General features: G+C 36.7%; 1 protein-coding gene across 1 annotated transcript in view; it reads left to right on the forward strand.

Annotated features, from left to right (window-relative positions):
- Positions 1 to 313: 313 nt before the first annotated feature.
- The window catches only part of LOC114818851 (fibrillin-2-like), a gene marked incomplete at both ends in the record, with an annotated part of 50,900 nt that continues 25,239 nt past the window's right edge, over positions 314 to 25,974 (forward strand). Inside the window, 3 exons of the mRNA XM_029086491.1 lie at positions 314 to 396; positions 4,224 to 4,322; positions 7,417 to 7,512. Of these exons, the coding sequence (XP_028942324.1) occupies positions 314 to 396; positions 4,224 to 4,322; positions 7,417 to 7,512 (278 nt within the window). The remainder of the gene's footprint in view (positions 397 to 4,223; positions 4,323 to 7,416; positions 7,513 to 25,974) is intronic.

The following is a 25,974-nucleotide window of genomic DNA, read 5'->3' on the forward strand; positions in this document are numbered from 1 at the left end:
AGTTCAGCGCCGAACTCATGCCTTGCATATCCTCTGTAGTTCCAGCAGGGATGAACAGAGCCTGGTGTTGCTTGGTCTGCCTCTCCTCTTTATACTGACTGGTTGAACTAAGACAAAATAAAATGGCTTGGAACTCCTCACAGGGGAGGAAGATTTTGTTCCTTTGGGGAGGATTTTTTGTAGACATCTTTGCTATACACTTTTTTTGTTTCATGGGTCTGACTTCTTCCCTTCTGTGTACGTAAAACTTTGTATTGTATTTACACTGATCTGTGTTTTTGTACATTCATTTATTTGTTTGTCTGTGTGACAGGCCAAATGTGTGTGGCTCTAGATTCCATTCGTACTGTTGCCCTGGATGGAAAACGCTCCCTGGAGGAAATCAGTGCATTGTTCGTAAGTGTCTGACTTCAAGTCTCTACTGCCCTAAGGGTAATAATAAAAATAATGATTCTTCTGTGCGTTACTACTCAGTTCAGTATGAGAAAATAGAATTAATTTCTGTCTTTTGCCTTATTTTTAAAAGGAAGAAAAAGAAAAAAAAGAAGGTGGATTTACAGGTCCATGTGTCCTGTAATCGAAAGACTGGCAAAATTGCTGTATTTTCTTTGGTGTCCTCACAAGAGGCATGTCTCCACTTAGTTTTTTAAAGCAAAGAACATGACAACGAAGGAAGAAAGTTTCCATACATCAAAAAATCAGCTATAGTAACAGGAAAAAAACTCAAAAGGTCTTGATATAAAGCAAATCAGATTTAAAATCTTGTGAAACTTCTGTGCTAGGCTTGGAATTACAATCAAATAGAAAACTTTTTTACATCTGGGATGCTTATTCTCTTGCCTGTCATTTTCAGTTGTGTTCTAATAGCTATAAAGCATGTAGACTCAGATTACTGCTTGGTCATCATAGGTACTGTGCTGACAGATGTAGCTGTTGACATGGCTTGGCAAAAAACAAAAAAAGAGGGGAGTAAATCTGCTCAGTACTCTGGTTAAGGAATGTTGTCTGCCTAGAAAGAAAAGAGAAGTTGAATTTTCTGTCTGTTGGATAAAAGCTGATACTAGACACATGTTAAGCTTTTTATAGTCCTTGAATTTTAATGTGAGTCTATTCCCATTCATCCTATCCTGTCACCATTTCTTTTGCTAGGAAGTATGCTTAGCTTCAGAATTCAGGTTCACAGGCGCATTGTGCTTTATGTAAACAGTGAAGATCTTTGTAATACTCTATCTAACAAACTACAGACATCCAGGACTAAAGTAGGGAAGGAGTGGGTGGTAGGCTAGGATCTGCAAAACTTAAAGGTGACTCTTGGGCTGTTGCCTTATGATTGAAGAGTATCAGCCTGTTCACATCTATTCATTTTACATGAGTAAACTTGCCTTGCTAATATTCTTATAACTGTGCCATGTATCACTGATTTTCATCTAAGGTTGACCTACCATTTCCAAGCAAAGGTTAACCTTGTTATTCAGAGGAAGGTACTGACATCAATACCACTGTGGAATAGGAGGAGCTCCTCAAAATGTGCAGTTCACATTTAGAATATCTTATGATACTGGCTTACTTAAATATAAAGCCGAGTTTTTAAAATGGATTTAGGCTGCCCAATATGCTGTTGACAGATTTTTCAAATTCAGCTGGGTGTCTAGCTGGAATAAAATCAGGGAGAGACAATGATTATAGATGCTTTCAGAAATCCTTATAATTATCCTTAAATTGTGACTCTCAGTGCCTCTTAGAGACCTCAGTCTCGGGTGTCTTCACGTCTACATAATAGTAAATCTTTGATTTACTATTAATTTATCTGCACAAATGTCATCTTTTAGCTCATGTTTACTTCCTGTAATTTAATTGCAGCTCTCTTAACATACTTGAAGGGTGAATGATTTTGCCAGACCGTGTGTAAGACCGGCTGTGACACTTTTCTATTTGTATTTTTGGTGCAGGTTTAAGAGCACAGATTTCTATGCTCACATTAAACACTTGCTGACATGATGGTCTCTCTAGCTACAGCTGTTCAGTTAAACAAAGCCTCCTGCACAGGATGATGGACAAGCTAGCAAACTTACTGGAGATGTGTTGATTATAATTAGTGCAGATTGTAACTGGTGATTTTAAAGTATTTCATGAAGAGAGATCTATGAGCTGGTGGTGGGTCAACAGGAAACCATTCTGACCTTACAGTGTTTTCAGTTGATAACATGATGATGGCTGTTGGCAGTCTGTGACATATTTATGATTAAAAGTGATCTTTTATCTAAAAAAACCAAAAGTCTAGCTGGGTTGATTTTTTCTCTAAATAAAATAAACTGTATTGATGAAAGCATATTTAGAATGTGCTTTCAGTTGATGAAAAACATATTGCTTAACAGATAATAAACTAACAAAATGGTCGAACTCGCTTAATCAGGAGTTAGAGCTACGTTGTATAACGGTGGACTGAACAGTGATAGAAGGAAAACAGCCTTGTTCATATGTTTGTCAAATGCTTTAAATCCAAGTCCTGTTTCTCACTTTAATACCTGCTAATGGAAAAGCTATTTCATATCGGTCAGTGGTATGTCTCTGATTTCAACTAAATAGCAAAATCCCACAAACTCTTTAACCTCAAAGCCTTCATATTTAGGGCATAGTTATAGGGGAATTTAACGATAAATGTAGATGATCCATATTGCCTCTTTTTGATGGTGGTGTCAATGGACCACTAATGTGGCTTTGTCTACTCCTCTTTTGTAAAAAAAATAATTAAAAAAAAAATCTGGCCTTTATTGGACCACGTTAAGGAGGAGACAAGTTTACAAAATCTGGTCTGGTTTGGTCAAGTTTGGCATCAGCACACAGTTCCTAATTTGGTGGAGAAAGGGTAAAAGGTGGAGAAAGCGTGAAAATTTTGCTGGGAGCATATTTGAACTTATGTAATGGGGCAAGAAAACAGTATGCTTCCTTACGGGAGTTGCATCTCATTTATGCATGTTTTTCTAAATTGGAAGTGGAACACAGGCATTCTGGGAAAGATCTTGTGTCTGCTTGCTTTTTTTTTTAAAGTATATGGCCAGGTGCTTTTTTTTCTTTCCTTTTAATGTATATAGACAGTTTTTTTAGGTAGTAGGTGTATTCTTGGCAGATTATCTACTGGAGGTGTTTGTTGGCTTTGTAGTCCTTCAGTGGAGATGTGCTTCCAGATTCTCTCAAAACCCCAGAGTTACTTACAAAGAAACTGTGAATCTTGCTTGGGTTTTGTTTTGCTTTCCAAGCTGTCTCTTGCACCATAGGTGTTTTTGAGATCCTCCTGTGCCGTGCTGGCTTTAAATGTTTTAGGCTCTCTTTCGGTGTGTTTGCTAATCCAGCAGATTATTTTGATGTATTCATTTGGAGCTCCTTTAGAATCTGGATTTGGCATTTAACTCTTTTCCGGTTTTGTTGTTCCTTTGTGCAATGGAGCTCCCTTGGCTGGTGAGCAAGAAGGGAAGGCATGATCTTAATGCATCAGGGGGTAGTGTAACGGCATGCACGTTGTGCACACATAATACGGTGTGGACACGCTTCCCTGAGATTTTCATAATTAGTTTCTAAATGACAATGTGGAAATATTTAAGTACAAAAAAACTGTATTTAGGGAAACTATACAGAATCTCCAAAGCCCAGCATTTGGAAATTGAATTCCCACAAAACAGCTCTGTGTACAGGATAGATAATTTTAGAAAAAAGAGACCCTAAAATGCTTCTAAAATAGCAATTATAAGAGAGGAGCCATACTATAAATTGGCATTTATGATCTATATTGTTTATATTAATTCTAATCTTGGATTCTTGGTAAAGTTTTCTATGGATCTTGTGGTCTAAAATATATAATTTTAACAATTTTACATTACTTGTGTAATACACTGGTATCCAATTAGGGAAAGGGTTGATTATCTGATTTCAGTGGTCAGACCAGTGTTTGAATAAAGACAAACATATTCGATTCTGTTTGTCTTTAAATTTGTCAGAGATACCTATTTTACCAAAATTCAGTTTACTTTATTTAGCTTAAAATTACTTTTCCATGTGTATTAACTGTCCCAATGAACTGAGCATTCAAGTGTTGGGCTGTTTTTGTGTTGGTTTGGTTTTGGTTTTTTTTAAAAAGGAAGCTGTTAACATACTTTTAACTTTTTATTTTCCTTGTAGTTTAAGTCTAAGGTTACTGTTAATCATTGTCTTTTTGTGTTCTTCCTCAGCAATTTGTAGAAATAGCTGTGGTGATGGATTTTGTTCCCGTCCTAACATGTGTACTTGTGCAGATGGACAAATATCACCTACTTGTGGATCAAAATCCAGTAAGGACTTACTATATTTATTTTTATTAGAGATTTCTTTTTAAGTAGTTCTCTTTGAGTGTCATCTCAGAAATAACTACTGTGTAAACCCTTTAAAACTAACTTTTCATTACTGCATACCTGCATGTAACTTATACTTTGGTATATTTCCAGTTTTTTATTAAGTTTGATATATTACGTGTGCATATTTACTCTGTGTGACAAACTGGAAAAAAAATACATGTTCAAAGAGATAAGCAAGTTTAAATATAAATGTGTGTGGTATTAACATTTTCAAGTCTGTTTTCCTTGGAAATGAAGATTGTACAGCCTCCAAGATAATCAAAAGTTCTAAGTTGATAAATATATTAATGGAAAACTCTAAAAGAACACTCTTCATGGTTGCTTTTAAAATAATGAATGACTAATAGGAACACCTTGGATAGCTTTGGTTTCCAGAACAACTTGTTACTAGAACACCTTAAGTGTACACCTGAATACATATCATATATTGTGCAAAACTGACATCTTCTTTCAAATGTCTCTATTTTATCCACATTTCCTTCCCAATGTGGTGTTTTTCTTTAACACTGGTATCTCTCTGACTGGGCTCTGCTGCAGTACAACAGTGCAGCATCAGGTGCATGAATGGTGGCACATGTGCGGATGACCGGTGCCAGTGCCAGAAGGGCTACGTTGGAACTTACTGTGGGCAGCGTAAGTAACTGCTCTGTTGCATCTAAAATTAAATCCACCTAAGTCCTGCAAGTTAGCCTTATCTAGGTAGAATAGGAAATTTAAAAAGCCAATATGCTGAAATATAATGAAACGTCTGTGAGAAATTTACTGCTATTTTGGGGTATAATGTTTAGCTGAAAATCAGTTCATACATGAAGTGCATTTATTTTCTCTAAAATTCAAATTAGGGATTGAATTCACCAGATAGTTTTGGAAAAGCCTTTGCGAGCAATGGCAGTGTATGTCCCACACTCCTTTTCTCACCAGGTGATCGCTATAATTTTTCATTCTCATTGATGAAGTTTCTCCATCTCAGAAGAACAGCCTAACTGCTAGGTTAAAGCATGTTTTTCTGTTTTCTCCTTGACTAAGGAAAAAGGTTAAATATAGTTTAAGCTTTTGAATACCTTTTTGATTTGGCAGACAAGCTAGAAAGTCAATTGTTTGCACAGCTCTACCTGTCACAGTACAGTGTTTACAAGCTATACAGATTTAGCAAACAATAAAAATCACTAAAGGCTGCAGGGATGAAGAAAGACTCAAAGTGCATTCTGAGGCCAGACGGCTACTAATTAGCCAAGAAATTAATTGCTGAAGGTAGTCTGAAGGAACTAGAGACAAACAAAAGGCAGCTATGCAAAGAACAGTTAGACTGAATAGTGTGAAAGAACATCCTTTCGTCTTAGTGATTTTTACAGATGCTGGAGAGCAGTCTTGTTGTTGCTTTATTTCTACCTGGATAAAATTCTGTAAAATTTTAGGTTATAATTGTAATCCTAAAATGTGACCCTGCTTTAAAAGTTGCTGGCCCCTTCCTGGTAACTTTAAAGTGCTGGGTCAACATCTAAATGCTCTCAGACAGGGCATATTCCCAGTGAATAAATGAAAAGAAGATTGAATTTTCAAACAGTGGCTCTAAAGCAATCCAGAAAATCTTAACAAACTCAGGAGATTGGTCTCAGTGTACAGGATAGTTAAAATTCCAAGTAAGATTGAGTATTTGTCTTCTAGACGCAGTATGGAATGAATGTCTGAAAAATATAAATATGTCTTTATTTCTTTTTACTAAAGTGTAATTCTGTCTTTAATCTGTTGAAGTTAATTGTTTCACTTAAATGTCATTGTCCATTAATTCAGTAATGTAGCACATGCAGAAAAGTAACTTCATTTTATGCATGATATGCATTCTCAGTAAAAAAATAATTCAGTGTAATAGTTCTTGATAAGAAGTAAGGCTTTATCATGTTTCCACGTAACAGTGTATTTTATGTTCCCCATGGTGATGTAGAAGGCGTGTGTACATTTTTTTCCAGTTTGGAAGATTTAGCCAAGCTTCTTTTGCAGTGGGTACTCAAATATATTACAGATGCCACCTTCAAACTGGGCAGACCTGTGTGGGAGGGCAGCCTAGAGACTTCTGCACCAAAATCTCTTTGCTGCTGTTCAGAGCCATTTAAAAACAGTGGGGCTGTCCTGTAAGGTGAAATACTTTGATCTGGAACATGTGCTACCTCTGAACTAGGCTATATGTCCTGGAAGCAATGAGCCTGAAAATATGCAGAATTAGTTAGTTAAAGCACTCTTTTAGTGGTATTACTCAGCCTTGCTGAAAAACTATCTTCCTTTCAAATTGACAAGATTTCAGTGCTTTGGCAGGAGGCTTTGTTCTTGATTCACACCATTGGTAAATAGTATGAGCGGGTGCTCTGAAGGCCCTCAACTGTAAAGTACCTTCTCAATCTATATATGCTAGGGATTTATACTCCCCCCAAATAGTTTTATTTCTTGTTGGGATTTTTTTAGGAAACACAGTGTTTGAAGGTACTCAAAAGATGAGCTAAACCGGTAATTATTTTCACTTGCTTTGAGAAAGTGAGAAGAAAAATCACTTCTTCTGCCAGCAGTGTCAGCTCTGAGAGAATTATCTGTCTCAGACTCCCCAAGCTTCCCTTCTTGAAAGGTTTGTTTTTGTTGTGACTGAATAGCACAACTTAGCGTGCTCAAAAAACCTCAAAATAGTTGATTTTTTTTATCTGCTAACTTTGATGGATATAAATTCTTATGATTAGTGACTAGAGCTGCACAACTGCTTAAAAATATACTTAAGTTAAACATCTGCTAAGAATCTGTGCTGAAGATGATTAATTAAACAACTGCTTGCAATTAGCATTAAGCAGGTGCCAATGGAATTTGGGCTAATGGAATTTGACTTGAACAATCATTTTTGTTGGTGATGATAGATAGGAAAGAGATCAGTTTGATCTTCAGATCCAGAAAGACTTAAAGCAGTTGAAAGGAAAAAAATCACTTTTGAATACCACATACAGTAATTTTTGAAATATCATAACATTTAAGACTTTTTTTTTGTTAATTAAAGCTGTCTGTGAAAATGGCTGCCAGAATGGAGGACGGTGTATTGGACCTAGTCGCTGTGCATGTGTCTACGGATTTACTGGCCCTCAATGTGAAAGAGGTAAAAGAAATAAATGAGAAAGGAAATTATGAGCAGTTATATGGAACAATACAGTGTGTACATATTTTATGCTGTGTATTTTCTGGCTGAGACAGTAAGCTTCCAGTAAGCCATTTATTATTTGTAACTTTAGAATGTGTCTTCCTTTTTTAGTCTGGTAGCCACATTTCAGCAAGTAAAAAGCTGTCATAATTGGTAGGTATTTGAGCTAATTCAGGCTGCATATTTTGTTTGTATAATAATTAAAAGATGAGCTATCTTTTTCTCTCAACTACGTGAGATAGCATTACAGCTGAATTGCTGATGGTGTTAGAATTGCGTAAGTGTAACTAATTGAAGGAATTTTTTTCTGTATAACACCTCCTTCATAAAAGGAACTTGGGAAGTTACTTGCTCTAGTTAGTCCTATCCTATAGGAGAAATAGGTGGAGTGAAAAAATAACCAATTACCATAATACTGAGATCAGTTCCTACACCCATTGTTATTGAAGAAAACATCTTAAACATGGCTTAACTTACTGTCCTTTCATGAATTAGGGACTAAACTAGGATTTCATTTTAAAATTTTATGGAGAAATCCCTCAGCCTTTTTTTATGGGCTTAGAGATACTGACAAAGTCAGTTTTAATGATGGTGAATGAAACATTTTTAGCTTTACACTATGTGATTAACACACAAATAATTAAGGCACTAAGTCCATATATAGTGGCTTAGAATAAACTTACTTCCACTCTCAGAAATCTACACTTCTTGCTTTTTAATAAACTGGAGCATTGTTTGTATTTTTAAACCAAGACTGTGGAAAAACAGTAGTGTAGAACTGCTCAACATCAGATATAATTGTAGAACGTATTCTGTGTACATTAAACTACAAGTAACCCAAATTACTGTCTATTTAGAATGGATTTTTAATGAGTGGATATTGTGAGAATTGCTTATCAAAACAGTAATGTTAGACATCCTTTAACATGAAGTTTTCAAAAATAATCAAAGATAATGCTGAAAAGCTTAGAAGAAATATTATTTGTCTTCCTCCAAGTTGGTGTGTTTGCAAAAACATGTTCTCATCAAAAACATGTTCTAATCAAAAACAGTACTAAAGAACTAAGCAGCCATAGTGTGAAATGCTGAGTACTGTTATGCATTGTTATCTTACTCCTTTAAAATATTGAAAAGGTTGTCGGTACTAAAAAGAGAGATGGGATCATTTGCATTAGTAGAAAATAAAGTCACATTCTTAACTCACAGTAGCAGTGGATGAGACACCCACTCAGGACGGAAGTAGACTTCTCTAGATTGATAGAATAATTTAAATCAGAAAGGACCTCCACAGGCCATCTAGTCCAATACCTGCTCAAAACAGGCCTAATCAGATCAGCCGGCGCAGGTCCACGTCCAGCCAGGTTTTGAACACCTTCTAGGATGGAGATTCCACAACACCTCTGGACAACCTATTCCAGTATTTCACCACCCTCATGGTAAAATAAATAAATAAATAAATAAAATCGTATTGCCTTTTGCCTGATTGCTGTGAGCCTCCAAGAAGAGCCTGGCTTCAATTTCTCTGTATCCCCTGAACAGGTAGTTATAGGCGGCAATAAAGTCCCCTTGAAACCTTCCCTTCTTAAGGCTGGATGAACTCAGATCCCTCAGCTTCTCCACATACAGCAGATTTTCCAGCTCCCTCACCAACCTGGTGGCCCTCCCTTGCACTGTTATTTGTCCCAGTACCCATCCTTGGGGGCCTGCACTAGTTTCCTGGCCTCTGGCAAGACTTTGCTGATCACAGCAACTCTCTGAGGCGGCAGTTCAGCCGATTTTCCACTTTCCTTGTCTGTTGTTCACTTGTTTAGCCTATATCTCACCAATAACCATCTCTCTGTGGAAGCCTTTCTCAAAAGCCTTGCTCAAGTCAAACAACATCCACTGCCCTCTCCTTGTCTTTGGCACCAGTGACCTCAGGGATGAAAGCAGTGGTAACATTTGCCCTTGGTAAGCCCGTGCTGGCTGCTCCCAAACACCTTCTTGTCATTCATGTGTTTGGGAATGGCTTCTGAAGGGAATTCTGGAATTCTCTGTTTCAAATTCAGCTCTGAGGTGAGCAAAGCTGTATATAAATTGTGAAAATATCTTGCACCATTTTTTACATTTGCTAACTGTGAAATGCAAATAATTTCCTTGTAGATGAAGGAAGTATCTAAACCAAACACTGAAAAACAGGAGTTTCTTGTTTGCTCTTCTAAACTGGCTTGTGTACTCACTAGATGTCACAAGCAACAGAGAAATGTAAAGGATTATTTTGTTTCTTTGTCTCTAATTGCTTGTCACTTTCATTCTTAAAAACAGATTTACAGACTTCTATTCATCACTGTTGGTTTAGGTTTTGCTGTTACGTGTTACATCTAGCCTGTTCTCTGTAGTTGCTTCTTTTGAACCTAGCGCAAGGACTCAAATCTTGGTTAGTGGGGAAATAGGAAGCATTATTCTGTTAAAAATTCTGTTAATATTTACAGGCATTTTCAGAAATATGTCTTTGTAGAATATACAACTGCCTTCTAGGTAAAATAAGAGACTACCAAGTCTGTCAGTTTAGGATGGATTTTCAAGGGATTGGACAATGTTAGGTTGCTTTGTAGTTTAAGCCTTAGTTCACATGAAGCTTACATCTGTCCAAATCCAACAGCCTAAGCTGTGTATCCAAGATGGATGATAGCTGTAACTGAACTCTATAGTGATAGAATTGTAACATTGCAAATTGTTGGGTTTTTTTAAATTCATTGCATTCAGATTTTTTTTATTTATTGCCAGACAACTTGGTAAGCTTGCTTTTTGTCCCCAGTGTAAGCAGCTGGCATCTATATTTCGTAGCTATCCTTGAAGGTCTTAGCCATTCAATTCTGTGTGTAGAATGCTATTGCTATATGAGATTTAAGATACATTACATGGCTATTTGGAAAGGGAGTTATTATAAGTTTAAATTTCCTTACTTGAAATTGGAGGTAGTAAGCCAAATTTACTTCTGTCACTGTCACAAAAATATATCATACATGTAATATGTATAATTGCTTGTATAATTTGCATACCTAATCTAATATAATATACTTTTACAACAGTGAACAAGGCTAAGTAAAATTTCACCTAATTTCTTATTTTGCTATTGCCTCGACTTTCTCATATTCAGAAAAATAAGTTGTTACTAATTTATTGTGCTATACTCAGTTAAAGAAAGATAGCTCCTGTAGTATATCTTGGTAATGACAATAACAAGTCTCTAATAGGGTAATTGTAAATGTTCATATTTTTTATGCTTTACATGATCTGGAGTACATGAGAAAACTGTAAAAGATATACCTTAAATACCTATTCTGTTCAATAGTAATTTGTAATTTACGCTTTTACCCTAATAAGAATTTTTGCTTTCCAACAAAATGCAAAACGCAATGATTTCTTCATCCGTTGGATGCAGTAGTTTAATTGAAAACTGAGTTTAGCAACAGTTCATAACTCTTTAACTAAAATTTTATAGTTTAAGGTTATGTGAACTTCCCTTGCAAATAACATCAGAGTTAAAAGATTTTTCTTTTCTACATTGCTGTGTTTTAAGTGCATACTTTTTATTGTTCTGTAAATTGAGTTCTTTTAAATTAAGTATTTTTTTCCTAATACAGAACATACGTAGCTTGCTTTCAGTTTGGCCTCCCAGCCTCAGTTATATGATAAAACGTGACTGCTTGTTCAGCTATCTGGGCTCTGAGCAGACTAATTTCCGGGCTGGAAACGGGAGGCTGAACAGTAACTAATGACTGGCATGATTACAGTATTTAACTTGAGACTTGCTGCTGGATTAGTAAGAAAGCAGAACCACTTTGGGAGCTCGTGTTTTACTCTTTCTGATATATAGTGACCTTTCCTATTTCCTATCAAAGTCTGTTCTTTTGGTCAGCTCTTGTCTTTGATTTGTAAACAGACTAGATTCAAGCATTTGATTTTCTCTGTTTTGTTGTGCTATTTGTTTGTTTGAGGGGCGGTTAAAGAAAAAAATAGATATAGAAATTTTGCTGTTGAATTTTTCACAGTGAAAAATAACTGAAAGAAAAAAAAATTAAGAGGCTTCATCCTCAGTTGTGCACGAGAGCAGTTTTTTTCTAGCATGACCAGTTCCTTTGGTTTCTCAAGACTGTCTGAGCAAATGATATTTATATTACTGCATGTGGCCTATGCTTTTTTTTTAATTGACTATCTCTAGAGGTGTGAAGCTGTGTAAAAGCAATGATAATTTCTTCCCTCTTTGTTATGGGTTAAAGGGAGGAAGAAGCAGTGGGAAAAGAGAATCCTGGCACTGATCTAAGTCCCATTTAGAAGGAGAAAGAACAGTGCTTTCTTACTCTTCCCATAACTGGCTTATAATGGGAAGCAAAAGGGTTTGGACTGAGTAGAAACGCATAGCTTGGGAAGTACGTCCTTTTGAAGAATGGAGAGGCGTTCAGATAAAGCTATCAAGCTTGGGCACATGAGAAAAGAGGAAAAATGAAGAAATATAGTAGTTGAATATAGCTTGAGAGCTTCTGAAAGGGGGGAGCTTTTGGGTTGTTCTCAGGAAAATTGCTGCTATTGTGTCATAACCCAATGTGTTTGTTGCATCTGGTATTCCTAGTGCAGGTGTCTGGACACTTTCTCTGACTGTGAATTTTGGAATTGCTGTCTATCAAAGGAGTTGAGAGCCCATACCTCATGACAGATGCAGTAAATCGGTGATCAAGGCAGGTGCCTCCCTACAGGTTCTTAGTGGGTTAATAGGGAAGACTGCATAGATGCAGCCAGGTAGTCAGTAGAAACCCTCCTCTGTGCAAAGCAGCAATTTTTATGCCAGTTCTGCAGTGCCTGCAAGAACTTGGCCCATGTAATTGAAGAGTCCTAGGAGGGACAGCAACAGAGTTAAGTGTCCCTGGAGCTGGAGAACAGAAAGTTGCAGAAGATAGTGCAAAAGGTTTGAGGCAGACAATGTAACTAAAATAGAAGTTAATTTTGTAGGGTAGGAGAGCATACATCTAACATCGTATTTGAGATCCTTTACCTTCATCTGACCCATCCCAACTGGAAAATCATCAGTGATAATCCTCTAAGGACAATAGAAAAAAAAGGGGGGGGGAAAGGGAGGGGAAAAAAAAAGGTTTTCTTCAAGCTTAGAAGAGGATGAAGACACTAATCAACAGCACAGGAAAAGGAGTAGGAGGAAGCAAAACGCATTCTCAGTGAAAGTGTTAATAGTGTATAGTAACTGAGGCAAAAGAGTAAGGAACAAAGACAACAGAACTGAAGTGGAACTGTACTGAAGAAACTGATGGGCACTTAAAAGTTATAAAGATATTTTGGGATAATACATAGGAATAAAATTAAGCTTATATGATGAAGTGACACAGTTTTGTATAGTACTTAATACTTCTTGAATATGTTTTTATTATAAAGAAAACATACAATTAATATTTAGTCTTTAGTGCTGCTGAAGATGCTTGTGTGTGCTTAGGGGACAATAATTAGATGTAAATGAAGCAAGGAGGGAATTAAATTCTTTAAGAAATGACTCTTTCTTCTGACAGGTATTCAAAAGATCTTTTAACTTCACGCAGCTTTTCAGTGTCTGTTGATTGTAGCAGTACCATGACGAGAAGAAGTGAAAACTTTCTGGGGATGTATTCAAATCTTGTATATTTGGTTTTACCCCTGTAATCTCATAAACTGCAGAACTTTTTGCTGTGCAGACTATGGCAGGTTATATTCAAGAGGTTTCCTGTCAGCCAGCTGTGGTGTACTGCTACACGAGTGGTTATAAAAGGAGCTGTACTTCTTCTCAACTTGCTTGGTTTATCTTAGCAGTCCCCCAATGATTGTAAACTTTGTTCAGGTGCTTAACAGCAAAGATACTCTTTTGATCAGTGAGCTCTTCTCTTTTTGTAGGAGTTGTGGGAATGTAACTTTTAAATTTTGCTGGTTTTTACTTTATAGTGGCTACTCTTAGCCTGAGCTGAAGTAGAGGTTCTTTATGTGGGACAGGATGTGTGTGAGTGTGTGTGTGTGTATATGCATAAGTGGGTCCCCTCTCTGAAGAGCTAACCGGACAAAGAAGGTATTATTACTTTCTTCCCTCCCCTCAAGACAGGCTGAGGCACGTGAGGTTGTTACTTGTTGAAGGCTGAGCAGGGAAACTTCAGCAGACTTAGCAGTCAACCAGATAACCTGTGTGTCTGTCTGAGGTTTTAACTACGATGTTCATCCTGCCTGTTTTATTAACATAGTGTAAGACTGTTGAATTTTGCATGCTGTAGTAGCAAGTATAAATGAAATTGCAGAGCATGGTAGGAGAAAGCAGGAAGAAAGGAAGAAATTAGTTTAGATGAAAAATAATTATGAAATGCTGCTCTCAAATATCAACCATTCTTCTTTTCTTCTTGCCACAGGGCCATGTATCCTGGTGTCTTTTTTTTTCTTTTTCAGTACACAGGAAGTGGAATACTTACCTGGTAAACACCAGTTAAATTCATGTTTGGTCTGCTTTTAGCAATTGTTAAGTGGAGCATATGGTCTTGACATATTTTCTGCAAATTTGAAAAGGAGTCATTCCGGGCTTGTTGAGTGAAGAAAAAAATTTTAGTTCATTGTAGCATACGTGGTTCAGTTCACAGCAGGTGTTCATCATTGCTGGGGTAAACACAAAAGTCACATCTTCAACTTGAAGTCTAATTTAACTAAAATCAATTAAGTTTAATCAATTTAACTAAAAATAAGTTAGTGGTAGTTTAAAGCTCTAGAAAATATGAATCTTCCTATGATTTTCAATTTTCATCGTGCTTTCCTACTTACCTTATTTTCTAAATTCTCTGTTAAAACATGTTTGTGTAAGCTTTTTCCACATAGAGTGGAAAGTTGATTATAAGCAAAATGCCACATTGGTGGTTGTATTTTAAAAAAGCTTCAGTTTAAAACAAAAATGTAAACCTCTAATTTATCTTGGAGATAGTAAGAGATAACAGTTGCAAATACCTGCAGCAATAAGCGGTAAAATTTTAACTGACAGATAAGTACCTGGTTCAGGGAAATAGGTCAGATTCTCTGTGTTAGAAGAACCTGCTAGTTCTTTTCATGGTTTGTTTGAGACTACAGGTGTCAGCAGATGTTTATAATACATGCAGCTAAGTGCAGTCCCTGTTCAGAGAACTCCTTTTGACCTGTAGATAGTTGCATGCATCAGTCTTTCACAGATTACAGTAGTTCTTAAGGGCAAATTCAAAAAGCTGCTTTCGTGCTCCTAAGTATCAATAGCTACTAGGATTACAGTACTTTGGCACTATATCACTTGGTTTTACCGTCCATTGCTGTCTCCAATAACAAGATTTTCCGACTTTCCTTCCCTTGCCTTCCACAAGCTGACAAAAGACTTATTTTAAGGATTAAAAATCCCACAAGAGGTCTACAGAGTATATGTTTATTTGTTGTTAGCAGGTGTCTGAAAAATTCTTTCTTCTAGCTGTGTAAAAGAGCCAACATCTTGCAGTTTGAAAAAAGACATGGATAATGCTGAACATGCTGTTGGCAGTAATGATTAAGAAAGTAGTGTAATCTCAGTCAGTATCTTTCTCTTGCTTCCCTCGTTTCTTTTCTTTGAGTACTTCAGAATGTGATTATTAGCATTCCTCCTTCTTGCCCACTTTTCCTCTGGTTGCATTGTCATAGTCAGTCTGTTAGATAAGTATCTAGCAATCAGTACAGCCAACAAAATCACCTCATGCTAGAGTGCTAATAATATATAGCATATACTTGTAAGTTACTTGAGTAATTCTCACAGTGGGTGAAGTACTTGTTGTCTCTGAACGCAGAAGACCAGAGCTGGACAGAAAAAGGTCACAGTAGCAGACTCAGTGAGTCTGAACCTGCACTTCACAGATGCAAAGGCAGCACAATCGCTTAGGTGAGAGTTAAAGTCCATGCCAGGGATCAAAGCACCATTGTACAAATCAACTGAACAAAGACAATCTCTGTTCTGGGGAGTTCCTGTGGCCTGATAAATGGGAAGAGGGAAGGATGCTTAAACTGAATATGGGCCTTCACGGGAAGCCAACAGTAGTAGGGAACCGTACCTTTTAGAAGGATATGGTGTGGCTGGAGAATCAGCTCCTTCCTCTCCTTTTGTGGAGAAATCAACTCTTGCAGGAAGCAGATAGCTATGGGCATCCTTAGTTCTGAGTGACTCTGAACAGCACAATTTATCAGAAATAGCCTCTACCTACCTCCCGGTTACAAAAGCCCTGAGAAACTATCTTGAGGAGTATGGAGCAGTTACAAGTTCCTTCAGAGGTGAAACTGGGGAGGGAAAAAAAAATAGAAAAAAGGAAAAAAGCACAAAATTTGAATAACACAGTATTTCTATCCGCAAACAGTAAGCACCAGCAAAATAAAAAGGTAAAAATCCTTCAATGAAGCAGCCTTGTTACTTTTTACTGTCGCTGGTTGTGAAGCACTTGAAATCTTTAATACTTTTCAGGCATATGACAAATAAGTATTAAAATCCTATAGATGTGGGGTTATTGCACTTTGTGTTAGAAATAAAAGCAGAAATTTTGTACAATTAAACTAGGTCTACAAAAGGAAGATGAAAATACAGATTTGGATAACCTCTTCTGAGGACTTGAGAATTTTCACCAGAGTGAAAAGATGCATTCCTACAACTCCGGCACAGGGAAAGTTTCTTCGCTTCGACTCGGGGTTTAAAAGGAAAGCACTGTAGCGTCACTGCTTGAAGTGAAAGAAAGAGCTAGCAGAGTTGTTATACTTTGTACTTATGGCAAATAGATATATTTTCTTCTTACACGTATTTTTTAAAATCTATGTTTGAAAACTAGTGTTTTCTGTTACCTACAGGAGGAACAAGTCCAGGAGAGCACATAATGTTAGGTTTTTATGTGTCAGGTAGGGCTTAGCCTGACTTATGTTCTGCATCTAGAAATTGTTCACTGGAAAGTAAAACATGGGTCTGATGATAAAGAGCAATGGACCAAGGTAATGAGTGGGAAAAGTGTTGCAGTTTCTTTGGAAAATTCTGTCTAGCCTATCTCTTTCCTTCCTCGTTGAAAATTTTACTTTGTCAGATGCATTAGAACATTACTACTTCTTTTTTTTAAAATAGCTGGAGGGTGAGGCTACAGGAGCTGAGCAAAGCCATGACGACTTCATTAGAGCTTCAGAAGAAAAAATAATTTCTTCAGAAAAATGAGGAAAATCATTAATGTTATGAAAATAATTAATTTGTAATATATCCAGAAAAAAATCTGAAGATATTTGAAGAATATTGAGGTACATTAGAGATCACAATAAAATTGGGACACTTGTCAAGAGGGATTGTCTTTAGCAAAGAAAGTGCAAAGCTCCCTGAAATATTCAAGTGAAGAGGAAAACATTTCTCAAAATCAGGAAGTGCTCATATTTTGTATCGCTTATGTAGGCATTGTAGGCAAATTTTAAAATTGGCAAAAGGCAGAAAGAACTTAAATTAAAGGACCCAGTTCTAAAGTACTGTAAAAATGAAGAAAAAATTCAATTATTTCCCTTTGGGACTAGAATATATTAGGACAAATGAGACAAATAGATTTACTGATAAACTTACAAATATTGTGTTAGAGGAGGCTTGAGAGATCTTCTGGGGAATTCAGGAACCTTGGAAGTTCTTTATTTCTATAATGGTTACAAATGTTTGAAATTGTGTTGGATTTCTGTATTGCTTATAAGTACTGGAGAAAACTTTTGAGGAGAAAACTTGAGGAACTCTACCCATAAAGAAATCCATCCCACTGAGGTATAATTTGAAAGACTTTTAATGTTGTATAGAGGATTATATTGTCCGAGAACATTAGATGAATGAAAATAAGCTCTGGAAAAATTCCTGGAGAGGAAGTCACAGCCTATAGGAGAGTTGTTGAACAAAATCAGACCAAAGAGGTGGTTTAGCCTAGGATCTCGTCGCTGCCAGTAGCCAGTTTAATAGAAGAAGTGGCATTTCCTAGAGTTTTTTCCCAGGGTCAGTTAATTTTGTGGCTCAGGATTTTTCTGAGGAAGTGGTATTGTAATAGTTTTTAACACCTTATAATTTGTTTTTCTGCGGTGCTTGTGACCAGCTTTGTCCCTTTCCTCACTCCTGAGATCCCTTAGGAGTATATGAATCAGCATGGATCCCTGCATTCCTTCTAGTGTGAAAATTAGTCACGTACTCCCCATTTCGTCTTTCTTGTTTCTTACCCATGTGAGGAACTTCCCTCCTATTTCATGTTTTGTTTTCTTGAAGAGCTTATGGTTGAGGTCCTTTGGGTATCCTACTAGACGGTATTTTCCACCTAATAGGTGAGTTTATTCCTTAACACTAGGTGGATAGGATTTGATTTTCTTTCACAAAAGCCACATTGATTTTTCCACAATGCTGTATGTATCAGTATTCCTACATCAGCTAAAACCTAGCTGATGAAGAAAAGAGGCCTATTGCATACTTCTTGACTCTGAATGTTTCTTAAATTCAGATTGGTGTGGGAATGGGTTTAAAAACTGAAGCTACGGGCATTCTGCCATTTCTTGTGGTTTTTTTATATAGAGATAGCATTAATTTCTGTAAACTTGGTAATAAAATTGTGCTCTCGCTCTGCAGGGTCTATGTCTTCCTTTTGCCCTCTGACTTAATCTGCTTTGTTGGCTTTTGTTAATCTTCTGGGTTTTAAACTGCAGTCATGGATTCTTTGTAGAGGAACAAATAATCTTAGGAATGTTAAACTTCCTCTAGTTCTTCTAGATGACTTTTTTTTTGTTATTAATATCAAGTTTTGGAAATAAGTCTTTAAGCGGAAAGCTTTTAGCTGTCCTTAGAGTATAGCATGAAAATGCGAGAACAAGATTTTCACTGTTCTCCAGTCTGAATTTTAAAGTTCTCCAGTCTCCATTTTAAAGTCATGCTTGAGTGAATCAAAAAGTAGTTTTGTCTCCCATCCTTAGTCATGGACCTGAATGCTGACAGCATCCACCAAAAGCAACTGAGCAATTGTTGCAAATATGGGAACTGGAGAGAGGCTGTCAGTCCAAGGATACAGTGCCTGGGACTGAAGCCTTGGCATATACATGTAATTAAAGCAAATCAAACGGCTCCTGTGGTGCACTGACCTGGGCTGGCAGGTGAGCCCCCACCCAGCCACTTGCTCACTCCCAGCAGAGTGAAAAGAGAAAAGCTGAAGGGTGAAAGCTGAAAAGAGAGTTTGATAGGTGAAGCACTATGGTGCACGCAAGCAAAGCAAAATCACGAATTTGTTGACTGCTTCCTATCGGCAGGCAGCTGTTAAGCCATTTTCTGGAAAGCAGGATCTCAGCATGCGTAGTAGTTACTTGGAAAGACAAATACTATAACCACAAACCTCCCCCTTCCTCCTCCTTTCCCCCAGCTCTTTTTGGTGAGGATGAATTCATATGGTATGGAATATCCCTCTGGTCAGCTTGGGTCCAATCCCAGCTTCTTGACCCCTCCCAGACTACTCGCTGCGGGGAACTGAGTGGGAAAACGATAAAGAAAGAAAACCTTGACACTGCAAGCACTGCTCAGCCATGGCCAGCGCTGGTGTGTTCCCAACACTGTTTTAGTCACAAGTCTAAAACACAGCACTTCTACCAGCTGCTCTGAAGAAATGTAACTGCAACCCAGTCAGAACCAGTATACCTCCCAGAAAATTTATCAGACAACAGAAATTTACAGTGTACTTTTTATTTAAGAAAATAAGGGAATGGACAGGAATTTTACAGAATTCAACTTTAATTGAAATTCATGTTAATTTTTAAAATTCAAATTAATAAAATTTAAAAGTTAATTATCAGTGCAGCAAATTGAAAATAAACTGTAATACCATCACTATAGGACGAATCTCACTGAAGTTCTACATGACAGGTTTTTTATGATTCCACTGTGTTAAGCGTTGATGTACTAGATTGTTTATCTGGATTCTTGGCAGTTTCAGCTTGTGTCATAACTACAAACCCAAAAGCGTTGTGTGCATGTTTTTTCATCCATTTATATGCAAAAGGAGTCATTGAAGGGAGTGTGTGTGTAAGCTTTGTTATTCCAGTTGTTGACACGTGGTAATTCATATGAGTTCTTTTATAAAAACTGGTGAAAAAACAATGAGAAAGGCTGCTGTTCTGGAAATAGTGAAATAATGGTATTTTACACATTTTTACAAGTTTTCAGAGCTATGTGAGGTATTGTTGGGCCTCTTCTCTTTCCCCTAACTTCCAGAGCCCTCAGAAGCCTTTCTGGGTTTTGCCATACCCAGGACATTTTCATAGTAATATCTCTAAATGATCTGGTGAACATTTATTGTGGGTTGTTCAACTAAAATAATTAATAGTTGACTGTTTTGTGACCTGTCTAGTATAGCATCAACACATTTTGTCTATGGCTTTAGATATTGATGATGATAAGCTTTCCTGTTCTTTTGGCACACCAAAATGGTGTGATACTTTTTGCCCTGAGTGAATGTTTGTCACCATTTGTATGTGTGGCCTTATATCCATGTAGGACATGTATTAATAATTCAATAGAGTTGTCTCAATAGAAACAAACATATATTTTATTTAAAATAAAACCAGATTTTGATTCACGTTGTTCTTATACACCCATCGGGACTGCTGTGACATGGTTTGTGTGTGTTTGCAAATGACTCCTGCTGTTTAAAGAATGTTATTTTTTAACCTGTAAAGTAGCATTTCCTCTTTTGTTTTCCTGTTCAAAAATGTTTGAGTCATCCAACCTGTAAACCAGAAATAATACCATAAAACCTGTTGCATAGCATAACAAGAACAAATCAGTGTGTGTATGTATACTAAGATTAAAAATATTTGAAAGAATGTAGTTAATCATTAGTATAGTTATAGAAATCATAATCAGAATTTGAAAACAGTCAAAGAAGGATTAATTACATTTTGTCTATTGTTGAGGACGAAGCAAGAACATGGCCAAAACTAAAAATGTTGCACAAAGCATGTAACTGACAAATATTTTATCAAACTTACGAAAAGGAATGCTTGACAAGGAGTCCTTTGGGAGGACACTATTTTTTTCCTCCATTAGAAGTCTCATGCTCAGGCTGATTTGCTCTGTAATTCCTCCCAGAGCCAATGAAGGTTCTAGTGCTCTGGATTTTCTGGTTGTTCTAAATGCAAGGAGGGGAGGGTGTTAATTTGCTCAAGTTTCTTAGTTAAGGACTTGAAGTTTTGTAAATGACAGATAGACACAGATAACAGATACCTATCCTTCCATACAATGGAAAGCAAAGCACGAGCAGAAATCTAAAATAGCTGAATTTATTAGTATTAAGTTGATAACAATAAAATGTGATTTAATAGTGATTGATATTTAGATTAAGTGCTACTGAATCAATATTATATAAATTTCTAGTATAGTTATGACTTTTCATGGTCTAGTAAATGTAGAAGAAAACAATGATGTTTTCAGGCAAGTATCTCCTCAGGAACACTGGTTTGTAAAAGCCTGTTGCTGACAGGTTTTTTAGATGACTCTTTATAGGGAGGGATTTTAATTATTTAATTACTACCTTAAATTAGCCAACTATTAGCCAGTGATATGCAAAATATTCAAAGCATGAAAAGCCTGAAAGAGCAGCAAAGGAAAAGTCAATGGAAATAAGAAATAAAGGAGGAGTTGAAATATTCTTTATGAAGCAATGAGCTGTTGAAAACAGTGGAAAGGAAATGGTCAGGAATGAAATTGAATAGAATAAAAGCAGCATGGGTAAATGGCAATATCTGCAGCAGACAGGATTGACAAAAAGTATTTTGATAAGCCTAATGGAAAACGAAGATATGAGTTCTTAAGATCAGTTCATAGCCGAGTTTCAACACATTGTCAGTTCACAGCAGTGGAGCTGGACACGCTGTAACACTGTCTGCACGTTTGAAAAACCTGTAGTAAGGTATTGGCTGTAAATCTTAACATGCTGCTAAACTCACTGAGGTGTTATCACCAAGATGTGTTCTTACTGATCTTAATATAAATTCAAAAAAAGAAGATGTAATAATCCTTATAAAGGAAATATTACTAGAAGGGTAGTGGCATGGATCTGTCTGCTCGTCTCTGAATCTTTAGCTGCTCTATGGGCCCCATTAAGGGCACTCACCTCAGCGCATAGCTTTATGGTACTGTGACAATCTTGCTTTTTTTTTAACGTCTTCATGTGTTTTGCCATTGTAGTATGAAATTTATTTTTCGATAAAGAAAGGGTTGACTACTTATGTGGGAGATTATTGGGCAAATCAATATTTTGGATACTTTGTCATCTTCAGATTTAAGAAAACATTTCCCGAGGACTGTATTTTGCCTGTGCAGCTTAAGACGCAATGCAGACTTTCCCCATATGTGCACAGCTTTGTATTTTATGCAAGCTTTGAGCTGATTTTCAAGTAGAGTATGGCATACATTGCGTGTCCTAAGCATATGGATTATGATGAAAGATTTCCTCATTCCAATCTGCCTTAATATATGTGGTCATCTATTCTCAGTCAGGGCTGAGGAGAGACAGAAAATTTTGCAGTCTGAGGACCATGTATGGTCTCTTCTCTGCTTGGTATTTTTCCTCTGGGGAGGCAGATGTGTAATACCATTTTAATGTGAGTACAGCATTACAGTAGATAACATTACCAAGAAAAGCTATTTTACATCTGTCTCGCATTATACTGATTCTTAACCTGCAAGAATCAAGTAATATTAAGTGTCCTGATTTTTCAAATGTGATGAACAATGTTTATCTTAATTGGCTTTATTAGGAGCTCCAGGTGCTTCTTGGAAATCAGGTTCTAATATAACTAACAGGCTCACCTCCAATTCATTGTGCTTTCAATAAGTGCAAGTCATTGAGGAAAAATATATTTATAGCCGATGTCCAGACCTTCTCACGGCTTAAAACCATTAAATTCAACTTTTCATGCAGGAATCTTTCAGTTCTCTTTCTCTATAGCTATGAATCTCTAACTTCAGAGAAACAATTCCCTGGCCTGCCTAAAAAGATGCATCTCCCTACTGTCATGATATCCAGCCTTGTAGCCTGCTTTTTCCTTTCTGCTCTGCTCTTCCTCCGTAATTATCCTTTCATGTTGGGGTGAGACACAATAGGCTGTTTCTGTTATCCTCCCTATAATTTCAGTGCAGGTGTATATTTTCAGAATGGGTGTCTCATTCCTCAGTCCCTGACTCTGTGTTACTCTGAATCTGCAGTTTTCTTGTTAGGACTGACAGTAAGTGACCTCCACATGTGAGCTAAAATTTTGCTCTTAATCTGTTTCAAGACCTTGAGCTGTGTCTCCTCTTTGCACCTTAAATTTAAAACTTGATTTATATGCTAGATTAATTACATCAAATTTTCACTCTTGTGAGTTTGTAGAACAGGAATTAATGTTTCTGCTTTCAGTCTGCTTTTTGGACCCTTTTATTTGCTTACGGTAAACACAGACTGTGAGCTGTGCCACTTGGTAACACTAAAGAGCTCTAAGGGCTCCCCAAGGCCATTAGGATCCTGCCAGAGGAAGAATTTTCACAGCAAGCTGCAATTACTGTTTTATTACTGTAAAGTGACTGATGTTGCTCCTGTATAACCCTGTGTCTTGCGCATAGAAAATAAATTTTGATGGAGGCAGAAGAAAGGGCTTTAGTAAGTGATGTTTGTGATTTCTGACAGTTGCTGGAACAACCATTCTCACTCATAAATCAGTAGGGGAAGATAATTAGTGCTGTTTTAACTTTGAGACATCAAGTTGCTCACAGATGGACCAGCGTCATGAGCAGAGTAAAACTATCTTTTTGTCTTGGCTTGGTAATGTATCTAAAACGCTGTTGAAGTGCAGCACTAGGAGAAACTAGAGTTCTTTGTTCTTTTCTGCCTAGAAAATAATTTCACTTAATTTCTATTAGCATATCTTAGATGATGAAAGCTTTTATAACTTGATGAGCATTTTGCAATATAAAACAGTATAAAAGTTATTTAAACTACGGATCTTCACATTAGTTAAGCAAAAACCTTTCTAACTAAAGAACTTTATTTTGTTTCATTTTCTGAGACAGTAGTTTTTAAAGTAGTTTTCTTCTGATGTAATTGTATTTCAGTAAATTTCCTTTTTGTTAGTGCCATTACACTCCAAAGGTGTAATTGTATTGCATCATAGTGTTATGTTTTACAGTTACTTCCTATCTCTATTTCCAGTCCTCTGCCTTAAGTTACTCTACTTTCTATCTAAATCAAACATACAAGGTTTAAAATTACAATAAACTGAACCAAAAGCATACTTACTTGTGATGCATGCCTATTTCTAAAATATAACAGCGTAACAAGCAATATTTTTAATGCTTTTATATATTTTTAAGATTTTGCAAGTACTTTAAAAATACAGCTGTGTGATTTTTATTTTTTTTTTTTTTCATTCTGCCTCTCCTCATACTTTACACTTGAAGAAGAAAAAAACAAATATAGGAAAATGTGTAGAATGGATTAGGAGAGAGAGGGGTGGGAACTGGTTATAAGAGAAGTAAAAGAAACCTAACACAGGAACTTGTAACAAAAACAGCTTTACTGAAATGCAGTGGAAAGATTTCTGTTCATTTCAGTCGGGTTAACTAAGGCCTTCCAAGGAGGAAAGGCACAGCCCTTGTGTGCTTCTGTGTTGGCTTCTAGTAACATCTGAAAATACAGTGACATACAGACAACAATTAAGCACACTTATGGAGCTGGAGAGAAAGATACCTCTCACTAGACTGGTTTACATAATTAACAGACTAGACAAACACTGAGTCTTTTCAGACGTGATAAGGGCACACAGATTCCAATTACTATTCCATTTTTCTTCCACTGTTTCAGCTTTATCTAATAAAAGAACTTACCTTTCTGTGTACATTTCAGGTAAAACTATGTACCTAAACTAAAAAAGCTGTAGCAGCACAATCCTCGTCATCAGTACTAATTCACTTTTAAAAGCTGGAAACAAGAAGAGATGGAAATCTCATAATAATTGAAGTGGTGTGAAGGATTAGCATTGGTCTCTTGATTTTATTTTTTTTTTTTAAATCTCTAAGTAAGGACTTATTTGATACTTTGTAGTCATAGTTGCTTTGAATATTTAAAACAATGTCAGGAAATTTTGAACCATACCACACTAATGAATTGTTAAGCTGAAATTGCTTCATAGCAGAAAGGGTCATAGATGAAAAAAAAAAAATGAAATGAAAAAGCAAACATAGGCCTTTATTAGTAGTATATAGGCAATTAAAATTTAAAATGACTTCATACTTTGAGTAGGCTTTGGAGGTTCCTCTCTCTTTTCTCCCACCCCTGGTATTGGTAGCAATTTTCTAGTAATCTTCACTCTAGTAATTTTCTACATAGTGAGTAGTCATAAAGAGAATTCTATTGTTAAACTGTTCTAGCTTGTGGGGTGTGTTGGTAGCGTTAGTTACATTATTGCTCTGGGTGTTTTCAGTGCTTGTAGTTTTGATAGCTATATAATTATTCCAAAATTTTAATACATATAATTATATGTTATTATTCCCAAATTCTTACATAGGAATGTGTAAGCAAATCTAGTAAAGATATGCTATACTGTTGACAATATTGGGATGTGTAGCTATATATGTTTATACATGCATATATAGACAAGGGTATTTTATATTTTTAATATAGGTAATATAAATTTATATTTATATTTGTTTATATTTCTGCATACTTTTATTGAAAGAATTACTTTATGTTACTGCTGTCACATGGAATGATCTAACTTACTCCTGTAAAGCCCATGAAGAGAATCATCATACAGCACAATTGTTGAATTGTTGTTTTGCCTTGGGGGTGTGTGTGTGACTGTCCTTTGTGCACAGAGGTACCAAATCAGAGCTGACAGAGTGAAAAGAGGGCTTTGAATATTCCTTTGTGCAAGAGCAACGAATCACAGACTCCACACGGTTCAATATGAATCCAACTGAAGTCATTTATTATCTGTTACATGATTGCTTATATAATCTTAAACTGCTAAGTTTTTCCTTAAGTTTGTATGGAATTTCTGGTGTTCCGGTTTTTGCCCATTGCCCCTTGTCCTGTCACCAGCCACCACCAAAAAGAGCCCGGCCCCATCCATTTGGCCTCCATATTTCAGGTATTTATAGACTTTGATCAGATCCCCCCTCAGTCTTCTCTTCTCCAGGCTGAAGAGTCCCAGCTCTCTCAGCCTGTCCTCATAAGGCAGATGCTCCAGGCCCCTCATCATCTTTGTGGCCCTCCACTGGACTCTCTCGAGAAGATCTCTGTCCCTCTTGAACTGAGGAGCCCAGAATTGGACACACTATTCCAGATGTGGCCTCACCAGGGCAGAGCAGAGATGGAGGAGAACCTC

The sequence above is a fragment of the Antrostomus carolinensis genome, unplaced genomic scaffold (genome assembly GCF_000700745.2).
Source record: "Antrostomus carolinensis isolate BGI_N321 unplaced genomic scaffold, ASM70074v2 scaffold15698, whole genome shotgun sequence".
Lineage (NCBI taxonomy): Eukaryota > Metazoa > Chordata > Aves > Caprimulgiformes > Caprimulgidae > Antrostomus > Antrostomus carolinensis.